This window comes from Pteropus alecto, unplaced genomic scaffold (assembly GCF_000325575.1).
Source record: "Pteropus alecto unplaced genomic scaffold, ASM32557v1 scaffold7, whole genome shotgun sequence".
Classification (NCBI taxonomy): Eukaryota; Metazoa; Chordata; class Mammalia; order Chiroptera; family Pteropodidae; genus Pteropus; species Pteropus alecto.
Genome location: NW_006494614.1, coordinates 45,715,271 through 45,741,681, shown reverse-complemented (window position 1 = coordinate 45,741,681; position 26,411 = coordinate 45,715,271). Strand labels below are relative to the sequence as shown.

General features: G+C 48.5%; 3 protein-coding genes and 1 pseudogene across 3 annotated transcripts in view; 3 read left to right on the top strand and 1 right to left on the bottom strand.

The window, feature by feature from the left end:
* Positions 1–5,958, top strand: part of UCP3 (uncoupling protein 3) — a 9,573-nt gene extending 3,615 nt beyond the window's left edge. Inside the window, exons 5-7 of the mRNA XM_025042932.1 lie at positions 1,079–1,180; positions 1,660–1,840; positions 4,265–5,958. Coding sequence (XP_024898700.1) covers positions 1,079–1,180; positions 1,660–1,840; positions 4,265–4,379 — 398 coding nt within the window. The 3' untranslated portion in view covers positions 4,380–5,958. The remainder of the gene's footprint in view (positions 1–1,078; positions 1,181–1,659; positions 1,841–4,264) is intronic.
* LOC102881786 lies at positions 5,250–10,802 on the top strand (annotated as a pseudogene).
* Positions 10,803–11,276: 474 nt separating this feature from the next.
* Positions 11,277–17,515, top strand: UCP2 (uncoupling protein 2). Its single transcript, XM_006926607.3, has 8 exons — positions 11,277–11,424; positions 11,712–11,868; positions 14,301–14,525; positions 14,696–14,906; positions 15,799–15,993; positions 16,072–16,173; positions 16,543–16,723; positions 17,084–17,515. Exons 3-8 carry the CDS (start codon positions 14,400–14,402, stop codon positions 17,196–17,198), a joined length of 930 nt encoding a protein of 309 aa, XP_006926669.1. The 5' UTR covers positions 11,277–11,424; positions 11,712–11,868; positions 14,301–14,399; the 3' UTR covers positions 17,199–17,515.
* Positions 17,516–17,647: 132 nt separating this feature from the next.
* DNAJB13 (DnaJ heat shock protein family (Hsp40) member B13) overlaps positions 17,648–26,411 on the bottom strand; it is a 15,515-nt gene continuing 6,751 nt past the window's right edge. The window contains exons 4-8 of the mRNA XM_006926606.2: positions 24,831–24,988; positions 23,722–23,835; positions 22,532–22,645; positions 21,436–21,512; positions 17,648–20,762 (exon numbers count right to left, since the gene is read on the bottom strand). Of these exons, the coding sequence (XP_006926668.1) occupies positions 20,609–20,762; positions 21,436–21,512; positions 22,532–22,645; positions 23,722–23,835; positions 24,831–24,988 (617 nt within the window). The 3' untranslated portion in view covers positions 17,648–20,608. The remainder of the gene's footprint in view (positions 20,763–21,435; positions 21,513–22,531; positions 22,646–23,721; positions 23,836–24,830; positions 24,989–26,411) is intronic.

Below are 26,411 nucleotides of genomic sequence, written 5' to 3'. Positions count from 1 at the left end.
GAGAACCGAGCAATAGGGAACTACCAGCATAGTGTATTCCAGTAATTCTGAAAGAGCATCCTAACCAAAAACATCTCAGCGCCCCAAAGTCAGTTCAATTTACCAACCCTTCACCATGTGTAGGTGTCTGGGAGACAGATAGAAATGAATAGAAGACACCTTCCACACCCTCACAGCTCTCACAGACACATAGAGGTGATGAGACGTGTCAAGGAACAGCCACACCATGGGGCAGGATGTGCTAGGTTCATGCAGAGGATCGGATCCAAGGCAGGAGAAACCATGCGACTCTGAAGAAAGATGATGCTCAAGCTAGGCCTCAAAGGCTCAGCAGGCTTTTGATGTGTGGAGATGGGAGGGAAGGGCCTTCTAAGCAAAGATGTAAGAGAGGTGACTGCAGGGCAGGGAGAGGAAACAGAAGGCAGCTGTAAGGAGTGGGGCATGTGGGGAGATGCTATGAGAAGGGAGCTTTCTTGGAAGCAAAGCTTTAGGGTAACCTACTTGACTAAATGCTGGCAACCTGGACAAATGCCGGAGTCTCTCTCACATGAAGCCCAGGGTCACATGAATCCTCGCAAAAGGAACAGTTTCCCAGTGAAGGTTAAGGGCAGGACATATGGGTCACAGCCCTGACCCTGCAGTCACCTGCACTGTGTCCTCCTGGAGCCTGGCTCTTATCTGTGAAACCAGGGGGTTGGCCTTGATGCCCTCCTCAGGCCCTGCCACCACTGCATTCTGTCACTGTTCCAACAGCCCAGCCTCCCTCTTCCAAAGAAAGACTTCTTTTTCTAGCTCTAACCAAGTGTCACGGAGGTATACTTAAATTTCGATATTGCAGATTATTCTCCAAAATTTCGCCCAAACACACACAAGTGGTCCTGTTTTCTGTCTCTAAGGAGGACACAGAAAATCTGAGAGTTAACATTAGAAAATGTGTAATCTACTCAGCTGAGGTGGGCTCCTCTGAGACTGCTGAAATGGAGCACTATGCCCCCCAAACTGGGACCTGGGGCCTTGCAGTCGGGGGGTCTACTTCTCCTACTCCCTGTTGATCAGCCCTCTCTCTGCTTTCCAACAGGAACTTTGCCCAACATCACAAGGAATGCCATTGTCAACTGTGCTGAGATGGTGACCTACGATATCATCAAGGAGAAGCTGCTAGACCATCACCTGCTCACCGGTGAGGCCCGGCGCTCCAGGCAGACAGCCCTCCCACAGCAGAGAGGGAACCTGGAACTCCACATAGTGGGCACCACCCAGAGGCAACCAGGCTTTAGAACAAGCAAAGAGAGGAGCAGCACCCAGTAAATCATTGTGACAAGTAGGAAAAAACCCTAGACGGGGGAGCCAGGGACCTGAGTTTCAGCCCAGCACCATTTCTTGCCATGTATTTTTAAGCAAGGGTCACCTTCTTGACTTCAGTTTCCTCAGACAAGGTGGCTAGGCCGATGACCTTCCAACTGAGAAGGCTCAGTTCTATCTTGCTAGTACTTATCAAGAGCTCCACCCAGGGCACAGTGAGAGAGATGGAAAATACTACCCTCATGCTCAAAGAGTTCACAGTTTAATTGGGGACAAATGATAAACACACATGGAACAGAAAACAAGTGTACTCCCCATCTCACAGCCTGATATTTGCTCTCCCCTTCCCTGCTACAGACAACTTCCCCTGCCACTTTGTCTCTGCCTTTGGAGCTGGCTTCTGTGCCACGGTTGTGGCCTCCCCAGTGGATGTGGTGAAGACCCGGTATATGAACTCGCCCCCAGGCCAGTACCGCAGCCCCCTGGACTGTATGCTCAAGATGGTGGCCCAGGAGGGGTCCACAGCCTTCTATAAAGGGTGAGCCTCCCTCTCCTGCTTCCACACTTCCTCCTAGAAAACTTGGGCTTCTCTCTGTCCCTTCCTTCCTTCCTTCCTTCCTTCCTTCCTACCTTCCTTCTCTCCTTCCTTCCTTCCTTCCTACCTTCGTTCCTTCCTTCCTTCTTCTCTTCCTTCTATGTATAATGTGCCTACCAAGGGTCCATCTGGGGATGCAGTGGTAAATAAAACAGATGTAATTGCCACAAAGGAGAGGATAAAGAACTATGGAAGTTAAAAAATGGAAAAGAGCAAACTAAATCTAATTTGGAAAGTCAGGGGAGCCTTATCTAAGAAAAAGGAGTCTAAGCGTTGGTCAAAGTGTTGTCCCCAAACTTACTGGACCAGGAAGAAAGAGGGAAAAGTGGTTGGTAATCATGAGACTTTTCCCTAGCCCACTGCCACAACCAGGGGTCACCACCAATGGCAGCTGAAGTGCCCAATGTGCATCACATTTCCTTGCTTCTGTGTCTTGGCATTTACCATTCCCTCTTCATGGAACGCCTTTCCCGTACCATTTACATGCCCTAAATCTTGGCCATCCTTCAAAACTAGTGCAAATGCCACCTCTTCTCCTCAAAACCCTCAAGTATCCCTGTGAGCTTCAGCAATACTTCCTTGATACCATTTGTGTGGTATTTACTACCTTCTACTTTGTGTTATAAATATTTGTAAGTTTAAATTATCTGCTATGCTGGAGTGCAAGCTCCTCAAAGCCAAGGAGAACGGCTCAGATCTATCTTGTCAGTACTTACCAGGAGCTCCACCCAGGGTACGGTGAGATAATAAATACTACCCTTATGCTCAAGGAGCTCACAGTTTAATTGGGGACAAATGATAAACACACATGTTTCATCTCCCAGAATCCCTAGCACTCAATACATAGTTTATTAACAATCATGATCACTAAGTCACTATTAGGCCTTGTGCTAAGTACTTTACATATATTATCTTAACAACCTCCTGAACTGTACAGTGTTCTCCACATTTACTGAGGAAGAGACTCATAAGCATCAAGTAACTTGTCCCAAGTTCACGAAGTTAAAAGGGCAGAGCCACAGCTCGAACCCAGATTATCACACGCAACCCAACAACGTGTTGTTCATCCTACTGCTAAGCTCTTTGCCTGGCCCTCTCACCTCTCACCACTGATGACAGTTTTCTGGCTCCCGTGTCAGACTGGACCCAGCAAGCAAACAGGTTCTCAACCCTGGGAATGACATCATAAAACTGTGTTTCCACTGGCAGACTATTCTTTTCATAAGAGCCTCTATTATTATGATCTTCAGCTATAGCCAATTGTCTGAGTTTATTCTTTCACTTGGCAAACATTTACTGAGCTTCTCATGGGTGTTAGGCCCTGTGCTATGCTTCTCTCAAGGAACAGCTCTAAGTGGGTGACATCTATTGAGCATTTACTGATACCAGGCTCTGTGCTGTATACTGTACATTAACTCATTTAATCCTCATGACAACTCTATGAGGTAAATACTGTTGTTTTTCTCTTTTTACAGGTAAAGAAACAGACTCAGAGAGATTAAGTAACTTATCCAAGGGCATGAAACTAGAAACTGGTAGAGCTAGGATTTAAACCAAGGTCCAACTCAAGTTCACATTCATTGCCCCAGTGCTATCTATACTCCCTGTGATGAACCTAGGCTGAGGGTTCAGAAGGGGCCTTGGTGTGAGGTTATGGTGCCCAAGCTGGTTCCTACAGAGCCAAAAGCAACCAGCCAGGTGAGGAGAGCTGGTGACAATCTAAGCAGAAGGAGCAACATGGGCAAAGGTATGGAAGTAGGGGTCTGGCAGGAGCAGAGAGGACCAGGAGGGGATTAGCAGAGACTGGCTGAAGAGAAGGGCAGGGGCTAGATTGCAGGCTCCTCCCTCAGTCTGTGAAGCACAGCTGATGCGGGGACTCTCTCCTGGCTGCACTATCACAGGACAGGCAGGCTCTCTGGAGATTAAATAAAATTGGTGTTACACTGTCTCCGCCCTGCGGTGCCTGGCAGGCGCCACCTCAGAGGTGACTGCTCAGGACATAAATGAGCCCACAAACACCCAGCAGCAGAATGGCGTCAGGAGGTTTTAGTAAAGCTGCTTAATCACCCTGGGTCTCAGTTTCTGAAAAAGACAACTGGAAGCAACCATAGCTACCTTATAAACAGTGGGAATAACTGCCTGATATAATAACCTGGCTCAAAATGTTAGTTTTCTTTCCTTTCCTGACTCCAACTTCTGCCTAAATTCCTTCAGCAAAGAAGAAAAAGACTGAACCAATATTAGAAAATGCTCATGACTGACAGAAGTCTGGGCCCGTTCGCACTAACACTGTGATGGAGAGAGCACAGTAGATCTCTTCAGGAACTTAGTCCACCGCGTTTGATGTTTTGGTTGTTTTCTCATCAGCTTTACACCTTCCTTTTTGCGGTTGGGAGCCTGGAATGTGATGATGTTCATAACCTACGAACAGCTGAAACGAGCCTTGATGAAAGTCCAGATGCTACGGGAATCTCCGTTTTGAATAGGACAGGCCACTTGAGACTTAACTGGAACAAAACCAGTTAAGAATGGAATAAATTAGTGAGTCTATGCATACAGGAACACAGACCCACACATGTTTACAGAACTGTTTACTTGCTGCTGACTCAAGAAACAGAAGTAGAAGAGGAGGAAAGATTCTGGTCTTCAGTGCGTTGTCTTGAGAACACTTTTGTTTTGCACTGACAAGATGGAAAAGAAATTATATTAATTTTTGAAACCCATTAGGTTGGATGCCTAACATTTAGGCAAGACAAAATAAAACAGAGCCATTTGGATAAAATGGAAGTTTGCAAACTATGTCCCCTGAAAAATCTGATTAGACGATGAATTATGAACAGGAAAGACTGCGAGCATGAGACAGGAGTGGCTCATAACTTGGAAATCAGCTAAGGAGTCTAGAGGGACACAGTCAAAGCAACACAGAGCTGTGGCTACTGCCTTTGATTAACTATGGATCATCGGCCATATGTGTAATAAGTCTGCTGTGTAGAATCCATTTGGATTCTAGAAAATTTGAGGGGGAGCACTGCTGGGCCAGTGTGAGGTTGACTCATAAATAGTCCCTCATGACACTGAGAATCCAGAGGACAGCCTCAGTCTCCTTTCCTGTAAAATGGGAGTAATAATCCCAACGCGGCTACCTCACCAGAGGTAGCATGAGGATCAAGTGAGAAGCTGGAAGGGAAAGCGCTTTATAAAATCTCTGTACAAATGTAAATATAAGGACAAGGCCATGGGAAAGATTTTTGTCTGGACAGTGAGGAATTGCCAGGGAAGAAGTTTTTCAAAGATAGTTGTCTAGAGGTGCGACCAAAGGAATCAGGAGCTCCAGGACCAGGAATGACAGAGGATGACGTGCAGCTGTGTGGGAGCCCTACTCCCATGCAGCCCTCTCCTCCTGGCTGGACTGCGAGGCACCTTGAACAGTGCGGGGCTTTGGAAAAAAGAGGTAAATGCCAGGCTGAGAGCCTAAAGTATCAGGACTCAGAATTTTGGAAAATTATTATGACTCAATAAAGGAATTCACACCTTGGGTGTTGGAATGAGAACAGGCACTTTTCTTCCTTTTCCTTCTTGGACAGAATTTCCCTTTCTCACTTCAGGCCAGATCTGGCCCCACACGCCCACACTGCTTTGGGCTCTCTCTCCGCAGGCTGGTTGCTCTGCCTTTTAGGGCTTTAGCTCCTCTATCTGTAAAAGAGTTAAACCAGATGACCTCCTTCTAAATTTAAGACTAGACATTTTTCAGGTTGATAATGGGGACGCAGAATGCTTGTCTTTTTCTGCTTCTTAGCAGCTGTGTGGCTCTGATGACAGAACTAGGTTGAAACCTCGCCCCGCACCACCTTACTAGCAGCCCAACCACCAGGAATCCTTGCACCTCAGTTTTCTACCAGAGAAGTGGGAATAATTCCTACCTGGCAAGAATGTTCAGCACCGTCACCCCTCTTTCTCTGCTCTGACTCCTCTGTACCCTGGGAAAAAGTGAATATCTACTCACTTCTCATCTCAGCACTTTCTTAAGTTTAAATTATAATTTGAGATCATCTACATATATAAACTGGAAAGTCCAAACAAAAGCAAAAATATATATATTTAGTGTCTAGTTTGGATTTCAAATAAATTCATATTTCAAATTTTCTTACTTTTGACTTGATTGTGACTCCTCTGTACCCTGGGAAAAAGTGAATATCTACTCACTTCTCATCTCAGCACTTTCTTAAGTTTAAATTATAATTTGAGATCATCTACATATATAAACTGGAAAGTCCAAACAAAAGCAAAAATATATATATTTAGTGTCTAGTTTGGATTTCAAATAAATTCATATTTCAAATTTTCTTACTTTTGACTTGATATGTGCAATGTGTGTGTGTGTGTGTGCGTGTGTGTGTGTGTGTGTGTAGGGATGACAAGAGGAGTTGGCCAGGCAAAGATCTGAGGAAGAATGTTCCAGAAAAAGAGAACAAGCAGTCCACAGGCCATATGGGAATAAGCGTGGAGTGTTCAAAGAACAGAAAGGCGGCCTGTGTGGCTGTTGTAAAGATAATGAGGAGACAAATGTGAGATTATTCATTTATTCACTCATCAAATATGTAAGAGTTGTGCCAGAAGCTGAAAAGTCAGAGGACAGCCAATTGTTTGGAAAGCTTGGCAGGGAAAGAAAAGAGGAAAAATAACCATTGTAAAAGAAGTAGGAAAGTGCTGTGAGCTCCTTTTAATTTGCACACATACATACACACATATGAAGAAAGGAAAGATTGAAGATGAGAAAGATTGAAGAGGAGGACAAAAGATTGCAGAAGCAAGGTCCTAGAGAAAACAGAAGAGCACAGAATAAGGGGTACTGGTGGGATAGGTCACTCTAGATAGGATACAAGAAATCTAGAAATAAAAGAGTCATACAGGCAAAAATTTTGAAATGGAGAGAAGCAAAATAAAGGCATTCTCCAATCTTTTAACTGAAATTTGAGGAATGGTCACATATGAGAGTAGATCAGTGGGCCTTGACAGTTATTTATAAGAAAGATAATTTTAAAAGCTTTTTTCTTCTTAAAATATAATTAAAGAAGAAACTTGGGTCCTCTGGTGCACCCTGATGCTGTTCTCTGTTCTTTGCCATGCTGAGCTGTCTGGAGCCCTCACCATGGAGCAGCCTAGGCATTCTAAAGTATACGGTGTGAGGTCACCAGCAGGATTCCCCCAACTGTCCCAAGGGCCTCACACCAGACATGGAGTTCCACAACAGGCACAGCGATCCGTGGAACAAGCTAACTGCCAACATGTGACAGTGTCTTGGAAATTCACAGAGAAAATATGCAAAGCAGGTTGTCTTCCACATATACACAATCAGATATGACACAGAAATGTAACTTAAACATATCAAAAAAGATGAACGCAAATACTTTAAGGAACTATTACAGTCAAGATTATTTTGTTGCTGTCCCTGACCATTTATTGGATATTATGGTAAAGGGCCTGAAGATAACACCATTTTCGTATTATTCTGAGATTAGGACATTATAAACCATGAGAAAATTTATGCTTCATTGCCCAATTTTACTAAGGCTGACTGTCTAAGTCTTCTCGGCATAAAAAGATAGCAATACATTGCTATTATAAATCAATGTAGATCATCAAATTTGTTCTTTTTGAAATTTGAAGAATGGTCACATCATCTACCAATAAAGCCAGTGGAACTGCCATAGAGGCATGGTGGGTGGTATAGGCTGGTCAGATCACAAAAATGGCATAAAGATATGCATTTTTCCTGAGAAATATACTGTAGATAAGATCACTGATCCAGGTCCTCAAGACTCTATATCATTAGATTACAATGTGGTACATCGTTTATATAACAAAAAATTTATTTGACTATATCAATATCTAATGAGAGTTTTATTCTCAAGAGTTTTGTAATGAACTGAATGCAAGATAACTAGGTGATTATTCTGAAACTTTGTATTTATTTTAATTGAGTATGCTAATGATGCAGAGCTTGCAAATGTTCCCGAGATAGCCTTCTCCCTGGTTAAGAATGGTGTTTCTGTGTATTGCTGATTGGGCTTTGTCCATGAGAAAAGACAGCAATAATGTGGATCAACTTCATTCACCATGGTGGAATGTTTCATTGGTAAACATTTAAAATTACTTTTGATCCACAAAAGATACTCCTATCACAGGATGGCAAGGAAAGTATGAGTCCTGAACAAGAAACTTTGTCAGCTCCGATATTGAAAAATATAGGATCCAGCTGATAGCCAGTATAAGCAATTTGGGTGTGTCTGCAGGATACACAAAGCACATTGTTTTCCTATTTGATTCAGCTCTTGCCTTTTTAATGTTGGGAAATCTTTCACCAAAAGTTGGCAAACTCTCACTTTAAGTCCCTTGCACAGCTTCCTTACAGAACTAGAAAAGCTTCAAAACACTGGTGAACAAGAAGTGCAGAGATATTTTGATCAGGCACTTACTCTGAGAAACACAATACTGCTTCTGCGTTTTAATAACGATATAGTCACAGAGCTGCATAGCCAGAACAACCCAATTCTGGTTTCCTTCCGAACCTCTTACACTATGAAAGCCTACTTGATTTGAACCCTGCAACTTGCAGCAGAGTTCTAAACAAAAATTACATGTTTATTTCCTTTGCTCCTCTCACTAATGAATTCGCTCCACCAGTAATAGTACTCCCCAGAATATTAGACCAGTTAAACAGAAGTCACTGCCCAGAAATCAGATCCTCATTTCTTGTACTGTCCAAAGGTACAAAATTTCAAAAAAACAGTCAGATATGTTTCAGGGTTATTACTGAGCATAATAATGTTTTGGAGTCATAGTACTGAAGTAATCTCTACTTCGGATTAGTTTAGATGTTGAATGATGGGATGAGAGAAACCTTTCTATTTGGTAAAACAGAACTACAAGGATAATTTGCTTGTGTCAATATGGGTGTTCATAAGCATTATAATCAAGGGACAAAATGGGCTTACAGGGATTTCTGGGGATATGTCCCCCCTGACTATGCTTCTAGTCAACATGCAGACAGAAAACTTGGTGGTGCTTCTGATCAGAAAGGAGAACCTGATTTAACTTCCTGCTCAGAGCAAGTGAAAGTACAGAATCATTTGAAATGGTCATTGAGGAAGCAACTAAGTGTTCAACAACAAAACAACTCTGGGGTTGCCACAACAGAAGCCAACTGGTTTCCTCTTGAGCTGTTTCTCATTTAGTTCAGAGCTGTTTATCTGTTTAGTTCTGAATTAAATAAGAAAGTTTGTAGGAAAACTGCTAAACACAATCTTTGGAGAAAAGAAAGCCTTTGAAAACGCTTGCCATTCCAGTAGGAAACTCTCTACATGTCCTTAACTTTGTTCACTCATTCTAGGAAGGCGCTTCAACACTGGATATTCACACAGAGGACAGCTTTTTTAGTATGCTTTACCATCTTATGCTAGTCTGGCTTTTGCATGTGAGTGCAAGACCAGCAGTGGACGTGAAATGATTTTTGACTTGACTTAGTTTCAACTTTGCTTATGCTTCTACCAGGGCCATGTACTCAGTGTGTTTTTCTTACCTGTGTGAAGGAAAAAGGGGCTATGTAATAAACCTGACAAGCTCAGTGACCAAAAGTAACCCACAGGATGGTCTGATCACAAATTCCTAACTGGGCAGGTCATAGCAACTTGTCATATCCTTGGCCAATAGCAAAGGTCAATATTTACCTTCAGTGAGCCCTGATCATTTTTCTTATGCATGTAGGATAACATACCATTGAAATGTTAGAGTAAATTTTCTTTTACAGACCCTTGAAGGAACAACTGCTGGCACCAGACCACAAGACCATCAGGGTAGACCACAGAAGCCCTCATTCTGATCTTGTTCCCTGCATATCATTTCTATGTACTGTAAATGTTAATTACTAACTATCCCATACCCACCAATGTAAAATAAGTATGTATTTCTCCATCTTGCTTTTTATCTGACCCTACAGATTTCCCCATTTTCCTTTCTCTCACCTCCTTAATCTACCACCAATGGATTTCGTGAGATCTTGCTTCTGGGCATGTCCTAAAAAAACAGCTCAAAAAAACTCTTATAAAACTTTTATATAAGTTTAGACGGTCTTTCATACACATATCTTATAATTATCCATTCCCATTCCAGCTATAGTCTGTCTCCTGGGCTGACAATCCCTTCTACTTGTGGACAATACAGAAAACACAATCATGGAGCCTGATTGACCAGGTTTTAGGTGACGGCTCACCACTTCCTACCCGTGTGATATTAGGCAGGGGATTTAACCTCCTTGGGATTGTTTCCCCATCTGTAAAAAGGTTAATATCAGCCTCACAGGATTATGTGAAGAGTTCACACTGAACCTGAACATAGTAACTGCATTGACTAAATGTTCATTTCCCCCGATCCTGGGAGGCTGACAAGGATGTAAACAGAGGAAGACAAGGGACAGAGGGTACACAAAAGTAGGAACAGAGAGCCCAAAGGTAAACAGAGACCTATCTCCTTCTACTCCCCAAATGCATGTGCTTGTCCGGGCCACAGGACCCACCTACTGGTTGTTTACGTGTCACCCCCGCAAGACCTCCAGCCGCCAAAGGGCGACTCATGTCCAGTTCATCTCCTAAGTCTCTTTCTCATACTAGGACTGGGCACGCACCAGGCCCAGGCCCTGTTCGCCTTCTCCTTGGGCGCCGGCCCGCTTGCGTCACGGTTGGTGCCCTTGCCCCACCCAGGCAGAAGTACTCGGGGTCCCCAAGGCAAGGAGGGTGGCCAGAGGGACAACGCAGAGAGCCCAGCTGCTCCCAATGGCCGTTGGCGGTGGCGGGCCACCTGCTGCTGCAGCCAGGATTGGTTTCTTTTTCTAACAACGCGGCGTCTTTAACCAATCGCCAGCGAGGCCGGTTGGGAGGCCCCGCCCTGCGGGAGCCCGCGCTCGCTCCAGAGGCCGGCAGGTGGTTTGCAGAGTCCGGGGTCGCGAAGTGGACCCGTGAAAAGGAGTGCACTTATTCCCGAGCATCTGGGCTGTTAGAAAGAGCCATGACAGGGAGGGGTGCGGGCGGAGGCGTGTGTGACCTTGGGCAGCCTTTGCTTCTTTCCAGGCGTCAGTTTTGCACTTCTCTCAATGAGGTTAACCGACTGGGGGGAGAGAGTGTGAGGCGAGCGAAGGTGTGACCTCGTGGAGCGGGCGAGAGACCCAAGGGATTGACGCGGGGATCCGCCCGCACAGAAAAGGCAGTGTTGGAAGGCGCGCAGAGTACCCTAGGCGTGACGGTTCCGGCGGAAAGGCGGTGGCTAGAGGGTCAATTCCCTCTCTCGCAGCCTGGCAGGCCCCGCCCCTCCCCAGCAGGCCCCGCCCCCAGGACCAAAGTCGCGCGGCATCCTGCGCAGACTCCACTGCAAGCCTGGTCGGCCGCGTGTTGGAACAGATCCCTGTCTGCGCTTCCTCCACGCGCCCTCGGACTGAGGACAGACCATCCGCACTCTCGCGTTCTCCCTGCGATCCGGTGAGCCCCGGCCTGTCCCAGCCCTGCCCCCGCTACCCGGCCGCGCGGAGACGCGCGCTTCCCTCTCTTTAATTTCCCTTTTGTCCTCCCAACCTATTTTGTATTTTTCTTCTCTGTCCGTCCTTTGTCTCTCTTTCACCATTTTCCTTATTCGCTGTGTTCTTTACTTCTCCTGTTCAATTGGCTGTAATTTAAACTTTCGCCCATCCACCCCTTTCCTTGCTGGGATGTGGTCTTTTAAGGTGGATTTCCCTTTCTAAACTTTCCTTCTTTGCCATTATCCACAGGACACATAGTATGACCTTTAGGTTTTTCGTCTCCCAGCCATTTTCTATGGAAAACCAACAGGATCGGGCCCTAATAGCCACTGGCAGCTTTGAAGAATGGGATGCCTTTAGAGAAGCTTGATCTTGGAGGCCTCAGTGTGAGACCTTACAAAGCCAGGTAAGAGTACAGTCTAAGGGAGGGGTCTCCTACTGCCTTCTAACTCTGCGGTGTGTATGGGGTGGAGAGGGCAGCAGCACATTAACAGAAATAACTACCACCACCACCCCAGTGAAGTCACTCTGTTCAGAGTTCACGGAGCACTTTCATATATCCCTAGTCTCATTCTGGTCCTTAAGCTGACCCTGGCAAGCCAAGGATGGTGGTCCCCATTTTACAAAGGAGGAAATTGAGGCCCAGGCGGGAGAGTGATTGGTCCTGGGTCACCCAGAGTATCAGTAGCAGAGCTAGAGCAGAAACCTATAGTCACTACATACTGTTGACTCCAGCTTCGACTGCCCCTGAAACAGATTAGTAATCAAGTGTACTTTTTGGACACTGAAACTGGTTATTTTCTGGGGATTGTAAAATATGATTAACTTTTTCTAGGCCTGAGTTTTGCTTACTCTTCTTAATAGGATCTTTAGCACAGGAGAACTTTGCCCCCATACGCACGCCTCTGAAGGACCTGACTTGTCGCAAACTCAAGGCAACATTTAAAATGGCAACTGAGCCTCTATGTTCTTGTCTTTGAGGTGGGCAGAGGCTGGGTCTTACTCTTCTCTGGTATTCACAACACCCTGCAACTCAGCTCAAGGTCAGGACATAACTGGCCCATGTCTCTGAGACCCAGAGAAGGGGCGCCATTTTAAGCTTTCTCTGAGCTGTCATACTGGCATGAGAGAACTTGGCTGTGGGATTTCCTCATGAAAGGCCCTGCCTGTGCCTGGGGCTGAGAAAACAGCAGGAAACGAATGAAATGGGCACCAGGACAAAGCAAATAGCATAAGCTTTGGAGCCTGTAGACGTGGCTCTTACTAAGGTCCGTCATCTGTAACATGGAAGTAAGGGCAGCCACCTCACAGAACTGCTCTGAGTAGTAAGTGAGCTAACAGAGTACCCCAGGCAGTGGGTTGGGGAGAGGTGTGCAGTACCTCCTGGAGGATGGAGATGTCAGAGCAGGGAAACTGGGGAGTCTGGAGCACCTTCAACCCATTCTGCTGCTTGAGTGCCAGTCTTCACTGAGCCTCCTGTGGGTTAGGCTCCAGGGAGACATGAATAAGCCCAGGCCCTGCCCTATAGAAGCTCCTGATGTAACTGAGTAGTGAGTAGGCTCTGGATATCTCTGTTTGCCCCAGCCACCTGGGGTAAGAAGCTGGGTGAGCTGTTTGTTTCCATCAGTCTTGGCGTTCACAACTGACTCCCACTATATTCTGCCTCTGCCTGCCAACTCTTCCCAGCTCTTTCCTCCTGTCCCCAGTGACATGGGCAGCCAATCAGGCTGATCTCAGAGCAGCTGTTCCAATGAAATCAAAGAAATGAGCTCAGGGGAGAGAGAAGCAGATAGTCCTCCCCCACTGGGGTGCTGGGCTCACTTCCTCCTGAGGCAGCGGGGGAGGGGAGGGTGTTGTTCCAACTCAGAACAAAATGGAGCTTTTGGTTTCCTGTGTCGCTTTTCATATCACTGACCTGCATCTCCCCACCCCCGCCTCTCTTGTGGTGAAGATATGGGCCCCCCCTATGTTCAAGGAGAGAAACTGGCCAGAGGAGACAGTTTTCCCTGAATCACACAATAGGCCAGGGAAGGAAAGTCAATCACCTAGGCACTGCTCTCAACCCCAAGAATTGCCCAGTGTCTACCAAAGTCCAGCTGAATGTTACCTTTTCTAAGTCTTTTCTGATTGCCTACTCTTCCTTACCTCTCTCCTGATGAAGTTAGTTGTTCCATCCTCTGCACTTTGAGAGTATGTCCTGCAAGCCCCAGTGCAGCTTGAATCACCTGCCCACTCCCTGTGCCAGACAATAAGACCCCCACCTCCCAGGGTAGATATTGTCTCTTGCACCTCAGTGAACCAGGACCCTGCAAAGCAGGCTTGTTGAAAGAATGATTGTAGAGAGCCCACGCGGGTTGGCAGCTGGGCAAGAACTGAACTGGGCTTGTCTATTCCTGTTCTCACAGACTTAGGCAATTCTAGACCCATAGGAACCTCTCCCGCTTAAGAAATCCGGGGCGTAGACCTATAGGTTTGTACCTATCAGGTGTTGGTCTGGCTTCTAGACAGATCCGCAGAAGCAGGAATTTTTTTTTAAATCTGTACACCCAGCAGACAGGGCTGGGCCAGGGTCTTTTTTTGAGGTAGCACTAGGATAGCTGTGATCCATACTGCCCCTATAGTGAAAGGGTGGGGAGCTCTTCACAAAATATGGACTCTTTCAACAGGACTTGCTTCTCCAGCCCCTATCTGAGTACCTCTGGAACTCCTGTTTTCCCCCATGGGGTTGCTTTGGTCCTTGCTTAGAGAGGTGGTACTGGCAGGGAAGGTAGCAGTGAGGGTAGTGAGCAGGGAGGGCCTGGGACTACTGCTGATGATGGGATTTCTCTCTTGGCTCAGCTTCCGGCAGAGTTCCTCTATTTCGTCTTGTTGCTGATTGAAGGTGCCCCCTTTTCCAATTTTTCTCCATCTCCTGGGAGGTAGCAGGAAATCAGCATCATGGTTGGGTTCAAGGCCACAGATGTGCCCCCTACTGCCACTGTGAAGTTCCTGGGGGCTGGCACAGCTGCCTGCATTGCAGATCTCATCACCTTTCCCCTGGATACTGCTAAAGTCCGGCTACAGGTGAGGGGATGAAGCCTGGGGATCCTAGTGTTGTCACTTCTGCTCCCTCCCCAAGATGCAAACTCCTTGAAGGCCTATGGGGTGTTTGGGACTGTAAACTTTGGAGCACAGGGCTGATGGAAGATAGGGAGGGCAACAAGTTTATCCCTATGCCTGTCTCGGTCTTCCAGATCCAAGGAGAAAGGCAGGGGCCAATGCAGGCTGCAGCCAGTGTCAAGTACCGCGGTGTGCTGGGCACCATCTTGACCATGGTGCGCACCGAGGGTCCCCGCAGCCTCTACAATGGCTTGGTCGCCGGCTTACAGCGCCAGATGAGCTTCGCTTCTGTTCGCATCGGCCTCTATGACTCAGTCAAGCAGTTCTACACCAAGGGCTCTGAGCGTGAGTGTGGAGATAGGCCATAGGCTTCTTGGCCTTTTCTTCTCAGTGACAGTTGCTCTTAGTTAATTTCACTGCATAGCTCCTTTAGGCCCCAAGATCCCTAGGAGGATCAGAGGAATGGAAAACTGGAAGGGCCCTGATTCTCCTAACGATTCCTGAGCACTTGGGCTGTGCCTGGCTCTGAGCAGGGCATCCTCGCATGACAGTCCGTACAACCACCTTAAGAGTAGGTGGTATCACCCACCAGTTACAGATGAGGAGATTGAGGCTTGCCAGAAAGGACTTGGCCAACGGAAGAGTAGGTGGTATCACCCACCAGTTACAGATGAGATTGAGGCTTGCCAGAAAGGACTTGGCCAAGGCCAACAGTGGGAAGCCAGAAAATACACCGAGGACTTAACTTCCAAGGCCAGCACTCTTCCATTTTATTTCCTCAGCATGCCACACCCACCCTCTATTTTACATATGTGGAAACTCAGAACCCGGATCAAAAGGTTGACTTTTCCCAAGATCACGTGTCAGGAAGTGGATCTAGGATGAGAACCCAAGTCTTATGTGTCCCAGCCCTTGGGAAAGCCACTTGGTTTTTACATTCGTCAAATGGAAATGATTCTGATTTCTTAGGGCTGTTGAGCAGGTTAAGTGAAGTAAATGAAAATACCTAATGTAAGAAGCGCTAAGTCTCATTTTGTCCTACTCCTTGCTGTGTCCCAGTGCCTAGCAAGTAGTAGACAGAGTAAAATTTTGTTTGATGCGAAGAGTCTTAGAGCAAGAGCTGGTCTGGATCCTCTTCCCAAAAGGCAAGAGATTACAGTCACATGGTGTATTTGGTGAGGAGAGGCAGAAAATGAGTGGAAGCTCAACTGGCCAGACCCTCATGGTTCTCTCACAGATGCTGGCATCGGGAGCCGTCTCCTGGCAGGTAGCACCACAGGTGCCTTGGCTGTTGCTGTGGCCCAGCCCACGGATGTGGTGAAGGTTCGGTTCCAGGCTCAGGCCCGGGCTGGAGGTAGCCAGAGATACCAAAGCACTGTTGATGCCTACAAGACCATTGCCCGAAAGGAAGGGTTCCGGGGACTCTGGAAAGGTGTGTACCAGGTGTTTCTTCTTCCCCTTCCACCTCCCCTATTTCCTGGTCTCACATAGGCACCCCTTCCTTCTGTAGGGACTGCTCCCAATATTGCTCGTAATGCTATTGTCAACTGTGCTGAGCTGGTGACCTACGACCTCATCAAGGATGCCCTCCTGAAGGCCAACCTCATGACGGGTGAGTGAGGGTAAATGGTGCTGGGTCTTGCCCTGACCCCAGCCCAGGATTGGGGGTGGGAATCTGGTTGCCTGAAGACCATGTCTTTTCATCCTGTTTCCCCTCCGTTTGTGGAGTGAGTTTCTCTCTCTCACTTTCCAACTGGGATGAAGCTTCCACTTTGCACACTGAGGCGAAGTGGGCAAAATGACTCTTAGGTCCTCAGGAGAGGTCCCAGCTGGAGTCTCTGTCTCTCTAACCTCAGGAGAGGTCCCAGCTGGAGTCTCTGTCTCTCTAAAATCACAAGATCCCAGTGACTTAATCTCTCTGCTTCTGGAGTGATGGCATGAGGAGTCCTGACCTCTCTAACCTGCTCTTCCTCCTTGGCAGATGACCTTCCTTGCCACTTCACTTCTGCCTTCGGGGCAGGCTTCTGCACCACCATCATTGCCTCCCCTGTCGACGTGGTCAAGACGAGATATATGAACTCTGCCCCTAGCCAGTACAGCAGCGCTGGCCATTGTGCCCTCACCATGCTCCAGAAGGAGGGTCCCCGAGCCTTCTACAAAGGGTGAGCCTCTGATCCACCCCACCCAATTCCAGGCCTCCTATCACACAGGTGGGAGAGGACCACCGGAACTGAGTAAAAATCAAGTGTCAAACTATTTCTAATCATGGTCCTAGTATTTCACCAGCATTCTCTCATGCTCTTAACTCCTTCCTCCCCGCAAGGTGCTACCTACTCTATGGGTGTTAAAATGGAGACTCACAGGGGATTCTTGCTCACAGCCACATAGCTGTGAGGCTGTGGTCCCTGGGCCCTCCTAGCCTCCTTTGGGACAGAGCAAGTGGGTTAGATTGGATGCCAGGGCCCAGCAGGGTAAGCAGGAGGTGGAGGTGCCCCCTGTGACCTGTGTTTTCTCTCTTCTAGGTTCATGCCGTCCTTCCTCCGGTTGGGTTCCTGGAACGTGGTGATGTTTGTCACCTATGAGCAACTGAAACGGGCCCTCACGGCTGCCTGCACTTCCCGGGAGGCTCCCTTTTGAGCCTCCCCTGCTGCCTCCTCTGGCTTGGCTTTGGCTAGAGCCAGGCCCTGCTTCCCTTTTCCTCATTTTCTCTCCCTACCCGCTTCTTTCCACTCGCATTCCCACCCCCTCCCTTCTCCCCACATCCTCATCCCTCCTCCATACCTCATGTCCCCATTGCCTCTCAGTCCTGGTGGAGTTGACCCCAGTTGACTCTGTGGCCTGTCACCAACCAGGATCACATGCCTTCAGTCCCTTGAAAAGTTCAGCCCAATTCTTCATCTTGTCCCCAAACCCAGTCCAACTGGTACGTTACCCATAAAACAAGCTCAACCGTGGTGTCTCCTCCCTCTCTCATAGCTGTTACTAGAGTTCTTAGTCTAATGGGCCCTTTTACTACCTGGTGGGCAGAGGAAGAGCCACCTGACTTAGAAAGGGGCTTATGACCCACCTTCTCCACCTCCATTGTCCACTCTGGGACCCATGGAGGTCATCTAGTCCATTTCTCTTTCCAAACCAGGCCCAAGGCTAAGGTGACAAGTAAAGGAACATCCCAGAGTCACAACAATGGCTTTGTTCTCACCAGGCCACTTGGGCTTTTACTCACACAGTGCCTGGTACTCCACCTGCCTTTCCAACCCCCGAGCCGGCCCCAGGCCAGTTTATCTGCAAAATGAGAGTGTTCCTGTCGGCCCTGCATCACCTATGCTTCTTGGAAGATTGAGAGGAACTTGGGAATCTTAGATGCTGTGGGCTTATTTTATTTTACAAATGAGAAACCTACCTCTCCCCAAAGTTCGAGACCTACTGAGGGCAAATCTGGCTGCCTTCCATTCTCCAGAGTCCCAGCCTTAGGTAATGTTGCTCCCCTGGGAGGGTAAGCTGCAGGGCAAACATCTGACCTTGGCCTAAGGGTACTTTACAGGTATAGTCTCGCCCTCTCCCAGGGCTAGTGATCCCAGGGAGGTGGTGACAAGCCAAGATTTAGGCTGTACAGGTGTGTCAGCCTCGCTGACCCTTTTCCTACCACCTATCCTCAGACAGGAAGGCAGGTCCCCAACTTCTGTTTCAAGAGGTTGGGGACTCTGAGGTCCCAGAATCCTGAGATACCTTGTTCAGGGCTAGGCCCTTAGAATTAATCCAGGCCCATTTTATAGATGTCTAAAGAAGCTGGGGGCTGAGACAGGTCATACAAGCAAGGACACAGGATGTCAGCATCTGATCAGGGACTGGACCTCCCTCTCCCCGACTCTACCATGTACTTCTCCCAGGGACTAGTGTTGGGGTCCTTTGGGAATCCTGTTGGGCAGTGGGGCTGAGAACATAACCTCCCTCTCTTACATCCTAAAGCAGCCGATGCCACTGCTCCTTCCCCATTGGTCAGAGCTGGAGACTAGGCCCTTCAGTGCCTGGGCAAGGGGTCCAGAATATTAGACGTGTTCTTGGAGAAACAAAGAGGGCCCAGTTTCTGACAAGTTGAGCTGACATATAGCCTCCACCATGAGTCAAGCCAGAGTGAAAGTGGCAGGCAGCTCTTCCAGGCTGTTCTCTGCTGGGCTGCAGGGAGTCGATGTAAATGGAAGACCCAGTTACTGTGCCATATGTGCCTTAATTCCACATTAATCCTGTGAGGCAGGCTATTTATTATTTTGCACCAGAGGAAACAGGGGCAATTTGTTGCTCTAGGCATGGTAGCCGATTCATTTGCCATCCTGTGTCCCAAACACTGGGATGAACATGAGTCCACCAGATTTCCTAGTTCTGGGCACGATCCTGGAACAGCGAGCTGGGAAAGGTGCTAGGGATCTCTGGACACCCTAACTAGCCTTAGTAACTGTTCTGTCCTTAATGACTATAAAGTGGGCATATGATAAGCCCTGCTTTGCCTGACAAGGTAGCCCTGAAGATCACTGCGGTAATAGAAATTTCATAAAAGTCTTAAGATTCTCACCATGAGAAAGAGGGGCAGGCTTCCTGCTGGCCCAGGGGGAACCTAGAGTGCTGAGTTTCACAACGCAGGCCCCATACTCCCTCACCCAGTTGCTGCTCAAAACGGTAGCTACCACCACCCATCGCCACCTAGGTCCAGTCTCAGAGGACACAGCTTTACTCACCCATTTTGCACAAGGCCTGCAAGATAGGGGTTGTACTCTACAAATCAGGTGAAGGGATTTGCCTGAGGGCACACAGCTGGTAAGTAGCACACTCCAAGGCCCCCCTCCTTAATGACTACAGAGGTGCTCCCTAGGCCCCTAGTCCAGATACTACATCTCAGGCTGCTGTTACTGCTGATAGTACTGCATTCTCTGTTGGATTACAAATGCCTGACTAGTATGACTGAGCTCCCATTGATGAAAAATTCCTTAGGCTATTATGGTAGTTTAAATGGTGGAATCTAAGCACGTGGGTAACATGGAGACTTTCTGGCACCTCTGAAGTCTTAACAAAAGTAGCTACCTATTCTGTCATAAGATTGGACCTATCCTATCCCAAATCCAGACTCAGGAGTCTCTCTTGGCACAGAAGAGGTGTACACCATGATGTTGACTGATGGAAAGTAGACTGGGGAGGCAGGTGCATTCTGTACAGGCTCAGCTGGGCCTGGATGCTGGGACTCCAGCAGGTCACATCAGTAGCGATGCCGTAACCTTGAAATCTAAGCCAGTTCACCAAGCACTTTCACACCAATGACTCAGTCCTCACAAGCAGCACGAGGGGGGTTATGAACTCTGTTTTACCAACAAGACAGGCAGTAACATCCAAGGGCTCAGTGGCAAGGCTGGGAGCAGAACTTGGGTCTGCTTCCCAGACCACACTACTTAGGGACAGCCCAATACCCACCACACAGACAAGGGAGCTGAAGCTGGCTAGGCAGAAACCAAAGCCATTTCCAGCACTTGTGTCCTTTGTGCTGCCTTTCTAAGCAGGGTGGGTCTATGGTTCTGATGATAGCTTAGCCACTGGGCCCTGTGTGACCTGAGACAAGTGTTTTGTATTTCAGTTTTCCTGAGTACAATGTGACCATATCATACTGTAGAGACTGCCCCTTTCTAGAGATCGTGTGTCATGAGAATCAGCAGAGCTGGGGACCCTCAGTCTACACAGTGCTGCCCACACTATCCAGGTGCGAGGTACAGAGTCTCTGAACCCTTAGGGACCTAGCCATGCCCACAAAGCCAGGACAGGGACCCAAGTCCTTGGTTTCCCTCTGCTCCACAAGAAGGGCTATATGAAGCTCCTCTTCCAACACACACTCTCCTGGGTGTAGCTGGAGGATAGGAAATAAATCTTTATTGTGTCGGTTTAAAAGTCCTGTGCCGTCCACATGTCACGTCTGTGCAGCGAGCTGGTTCCCCTGAACACCCGAGGCAGGAGTGCAGTAAGGCCCAGCTAGCCTTCTCCTCCCCCAACCCCAGCCCCGAGCCCACCACTTATGTCAGCAGAGCCTGGCGCAGCATCTGCTTCTTCTGGGGTGTGAGGTGAGTGGGGAACTGGATGTCAAAGAAGATGAAGAGGTCCCCCTTCTTGGTGGGGTCCTCAGGCAACGGCATCCCCTCACCTGGCACCTTCTTGAAATACTTGGGACTGAAACAGGAGAGGATAAGAAAAGGGAGCTTAGAGGGCACCCCAGAGCAGCACCTCGACAGATCCCATGCCACCCTGCTCACATCACCTCAGGCACAGAGCATTCACTACAACTTCTACCATGGATGGCTTTTCTCAGCCAGAACTGGGTGGGAGGAGAGAGTAGACTTGCTTACTACCGGCAGCTTGCTCCCTGAAAACCCATTGACACTGATCTCTGGTGGAGGACTCCAGAAATCTCCTTTTAGATATGGGAAACAGGGCGAGGAGGGAAGGTAAGTGAGCAGACCCTGGGTTCGGGTGGGGAGTGCTGGGCTGCTGAGCAAAGCTTCCCATGCAGAGGGCCTTTCTTGGTAAAGGGGTGAGTGGAATCAACTCAGAACTCTAATGAGAGGTTTTGGAGGATGGGAGATGAAGGCAATAAGAACTGCCCAACATTGGGGACCTCTAGCCTCTACGGTGGCTTCGTGCAAGTTAGAAAATGGCACTACATTTGCCAGGTGGATGCAATCCACAGCTCAGGCAGAGTGGGGACTGGATTTCAGTCCTCTCTCGCCCCCTTGTGCTGGGTGCGATACAACCTGCACAACTGTACTAGGCCAACCTGTCTGATACACCCTCTAAGGCCCAGGCCAGCCCTTCTGCCTATTAGGTCCCAAGCAGATAGACTCACTGGACGATGTCATTGATGGGGATGTTGAGAAGCCGGTCATCTAGGGTCTTCACCTCCACGGTGCAGCAGGTCAGAGCCTAGGAGACATTAAGGCCAAAGGCGGGAGTGGGGAAGGTCCCCATGGCCATTCTGTTTAGAAGGCATTTTATGATCCTCTTCAGTGCCAGGCCCTAAGCTGGGCCTCAGGAGACAAAAGGATGGTCAAGGACTAACAGGTGAGTGAGCCAGGCAATTACCTGCCCTCAGGAGTTCACGATCTGGTGGGTAAGACTGACATTGACATGTGTTCTGATAGAGGGAAGTAAAGGAGAGCCAAGGAAAGGCCCCCAAGCTGTTCCGAGGTGGGACGGGAGGGCTGGCTATACAATGCTGGTAGTAGTTGATGAAGGCCTTAAAGGTTGAGGGGAGCTTAACAGTTAGACAAGGTTGGTAGACAGCACTCTAGGCAGAGGACCCAGCATAAAAAAGAGAACGGAAGTGTGAAATGTACCAAATGGACAGGAGTTCCAAGTGGTGCAGTGACTGGAGGGCAGGGGATGAAATCAGCAGGGTCCAGATTACAGAGGGCCTCGAATGCCATGCAAAGATGTTTTATACAGGAGTGTGGCATGGGCAGATGAGTGTATGGAAAGGCCCCTGTCGACAAGAGCCTGGAGGAGAGGAGCAGAGAAGCAGGAGGACCACTGAGGAGGCAGCTGCACAAGTCCAAATGCTCGAACATGGATGGCTGGGATGAACAGAAGTGGACCGAGTGAAGAGAGATTTGAAGGTGGAATTGACAGGATTTAGTGACCAACTGCAGGTGGGGTCGGGGAGGAGAGTCAAAGTCTAGGCTGGTGCCCAGTTTCTTGCTTAGATTATGAGGGTGTGGAGGGGCCACTCATACTCAGGGAGAAGAGAGAATCTTTGTGGCACTCATCACATTCTGAAGGCCTGTGCCATGCACTGGGGTGAGTGGAGAGTGAGATGCTGCTTGCCTTAGGGCCTCCCATGGGGTGGGCGGAGGCAGGGGGGGAAGGGCAGGAGGACGGGAGTGGGGGAGGGCGGGGCTCACTCTACTCTGCTCACTCCCTGCTCTTCCATTTTGGCCACTCACCTTGCCCAAGGGGATGGGCTTCACATAAAAGAGGTTGTCGTTCTCCCTGCGGAAGTGAGGGTGTAGCTTCTCCTTTACGATGAAGATGATGTCGGCTGGGATAATGTTAGGGCCCTGGGCAAGGGAGGCCAAGGGGTGACAAAGGCTAATTGGCTGTGTGACATCAACCAAGTTCCTGCCTTGACTGGTCTCCATGTCTTCATTTGAACAATGAGATCAGACCAGGTTTTCTGGAAAGGCCTTTTCCATTTGACTCCATAGCCCCTCCTCTGAGAAGACTACCCAGATGAATCCTGCACTCCACCGCCCAACCCAGTACTTCTCCTCTACTGAACATGCCCAAATAGAAGTTCTCAGCTGGAGGGGGACTGAGACTTCCTTAGATGGTGGGTAGAACACTGAGCTGGGTATTCTGCAAAGTCTCTGTCCTGCCAAGCTTCACCAAATCACCAAAACACTGCTGAGGTCTCTTGTGGGCACTAGGACAGAAGAATCAGACTGGCCCCATCCCCCAAGGAGCTCCCAGGCTAGAAGGGTGAACAGACACACAGTGAATCCTCAAGACTGCGATAAAGGGAATCCAGAGGCAGGAGCTCAGAGGTCAGGGAAGGCTGCTCTAAGGGGCAGCATTGGAGCTGGGTCTTGAAGGGTTTTGTTTTGTTTTGTTTGAAATAGATGTTTTCTGTGTGGGAAAAGAAGCAAGAATTATCGGCAGAGAAATTAATTTCCCTCAGCTCTGAGGACACCATCACTGCCTTGGACAATAATTTTATATTTTTATTTAAATAAGTATTTAAAATTATTAATAAGTGGTTTCTGAGTAGATCCTATGGTTGGACTTCACTTAGAGAAACACTGAAGAAAATCATGTCCTGGAGTTAAGATTGGATTCTCCATCCAGCTCTTGTGCTCTTGCCTTGGGCAAGGCCATCCCCTCTCTAGGCCTCGGTTCCCCACTCTGCAAAATGGGGAGAACACCTGGGCTGCCCACTCACAGAGGCGACGTGAGACTCTGTCCCTTGGAAGGGACATTAGGAATCATCTCATCCACTCTGCAGACTGGTCTCCCTGCCAGACTAGGGCTCACAGGGGCAGGAAAAAGCATTGCCTCCTTCCTCTCCGTCTTCCCACCACATGACCCCGGGTAACTGATCCTAGGACTGACATTATTCAGCTTCCCTCCCTCTCACCTGGTCCCCTTCCTTCTCAAAGGTGATCCGTGTGCCCTGCCTCCAACCAGGCTTCACATCAATTGTGAGGATCTTGTCCTTAATGGTAGAGGAGTACCCATCCTCGTTCATCACCTGCAGCAGGGTGGCGGGTAGGAGATGCGGGAGGCTTGCAGAGGATTTCCCAGCATGAAGAAGCACCAAGGGATCTGTCCTTGGGCTCAATCCCCTAGCAGTGGGGAGTACTGACCACTTCCCTGACCACTCCCGCTCCATCCCACCAGAACCGAGAACTTAGGATTCCAGGAAAGCAGGACAAGTTTGGGTGCTGGAGCCTAAGATGCTGAGCGTTCACCATCAGTGCATCAAGCTCACAACTCCAGCCCTAGAAATCACGTGGCCCTGGCCACAAACAAACGCACAGTGAACATGTACTCAGCTCTTCTCTCCCATCCCAGAGGCTCTGGCAGGTCTCTTAATCCAGAAGGGAGGAAGACACGAAGGTCAACACAACTGAGCCTCACCTGAAGCATTTTCCTATTATGTCACCCATCCATTCCCCAGTCACATGCCCAGATGTGTGCCATCTGTGGAAAGTATGACCACGGTTGGCATCTCCTCTGCAGGGCAAAGGTTTGAGGGGGGGTTTGTTCATGTGCTAGCATAAGACTGGGCCGTGGGACTGAGAGTCTTCCTCAACCAGTCCCCTCAGGGGCTGTCTCCCAGCCACCTTCCATTTCCACACTGCCTCTTCTTACTCCTGGGGCATACACCCTGGTGAAGTCCCGGAGGTGTCATCTGGTAACTCCCAGAGGGCAGAATTCACTGGAGAATTTAGAGCCTTCCCACTTCCCAAAGGGATGTGGCTAAATTGAGAAGGAAAAGATCCTGCCCAGTTAGAAAGGTTGCAGAGGAAATTCCTGCACTAGGAAGGAACCGGGCTAATGACCCCAGTTGTTGCTTCCAAACTTCAGATTCTAGAATTCTGCAGTTCTAGGTCTCCGAATCTAAGATTGCATGATTCCATCAGAGACTATACCTGAGGTCTCTAATTAGAGTCAAGGACGGGTGACTAATATGGTTGGAAGGGACAGGTGGTGGCTCCCAGCAGAAGCAAACCAAGTACTCACCCTGCGGGAGATCTTGATTTTCTTGGTGCAGCCGAAATATAAGTCCTCCAGGGACAGGTAGAGGTCTCGTTCGATTGGGGGATCCTGTTTCCTGACCCCTCGGCCCCGAAGTCCTCCAAAGTTCAAATCCACCTCATTTCCCTTTTCATCAAAAAACTCTGTGGGAGATTGGGAGAGGAGTGGAGTAAGAGAAATTATGTCTAGAGACTTGGATTAATAGACGCTCCACACCCCACCACACATTGACCCCTCAGTCTTCAAGCACTATACCCAGCATCCCATTCCCACCTTGAAGACTCAGACTATTCAGTCAGGCCAAGAAGGTTCATCTCTTGCCATTCCCCATTGTTTCATCTCCCACTTTGAACACTGCCTACCCCCCACCCCCCAACACACACACACTTTCCTGACTTCCCCCACAACTTGGTGAAGTACCGCTCCACCTGGCTGTCTCAGGAGAGGGGTGCCCTCTGGAGGCAGTACTTGGTAGTGCCAAAATTGACTCAAGCGGTTCGCTTTTGGAGAGGAGGATTCTAGTGTGCTAATCCTCCCTACCCTTTCCCAGGCTCCAGTTCCCCTCGCTGTCTAGCCCTGCCCAAGACCACTAGAGATCCCAAACTCAAGTTTCTATAAAGTCAGCAACTGATGTAGGGGCGGGGCAGGGTTGGTCCCTAACAAATTTGAGAGGTCACCAGCATATCCCCAACTCCTCTTTCCTCAACTTCTTTTGCCCCTGCCGAGCTCTATACTCATAACCCCTCTTGCTGCCCTGTCCTTCCATCCAAGTGCAGAGAGAGAGCCCCTGACCTTTGATGTGCTGTGAAATCTTTTGGGCTTCAGTTTCTCCATCTGTGAGATGGAGTAATAGTGCCTGACCTTTCTTCTACCATTAGGATTAGATAACAAGATGATGAAAAAGAAGAGCTAAAGCTTGCTGAGAGCTTACTATGTGGCAGGTGCTGTTTTCATTACGTTATTACGTTATTAGTTCATTACGTTATTATCTCATTGGTTCAGAAGCCAAACAAAACTCTCACAGTCCCTCAGCTAGTAAGTAGTAGAGTTGGAATCTGAACCCAGGATGATTTGACTACATAATCTGTGCCCCTAACTACTACATTATACTGCTAGATGTGAAATCCTTTGTAAACTGTAGAGTGAGTAGCTGCTATCATAAGATTTCCTGTACTCTGCCTCTCGTGGTTAGTGCCATGGAATGAACTTCACAGAATGGAGCAATGACCTTAGGCTAGGGAGGGCCAGGTGACATCATGCTATGTCCCCTTAAGATGTGATGGGTAATCAAGGGGCCTGTGAATTGCCTGTCCCCTCAGCATTGCCAAATTTATTTGTTTACCCAGCATCCATGGTGTGCCATGTCTTAGACACCCCAATAGCCAGGTCACAGGAAGCCCCGCCCCTTGACTCTGCAGGGAGATGGGACACAAGGACCCCTAAGGTAAATCACTGTAGTAGTATAGCACAACCTGAGAGACCCCCAAACCCTGAGCTTGACCTTCCCTAAAGAGCGATGCCCCAATACACCTTGGTTTGGCTCCTCTGAGCTGCATTTTTTTCATG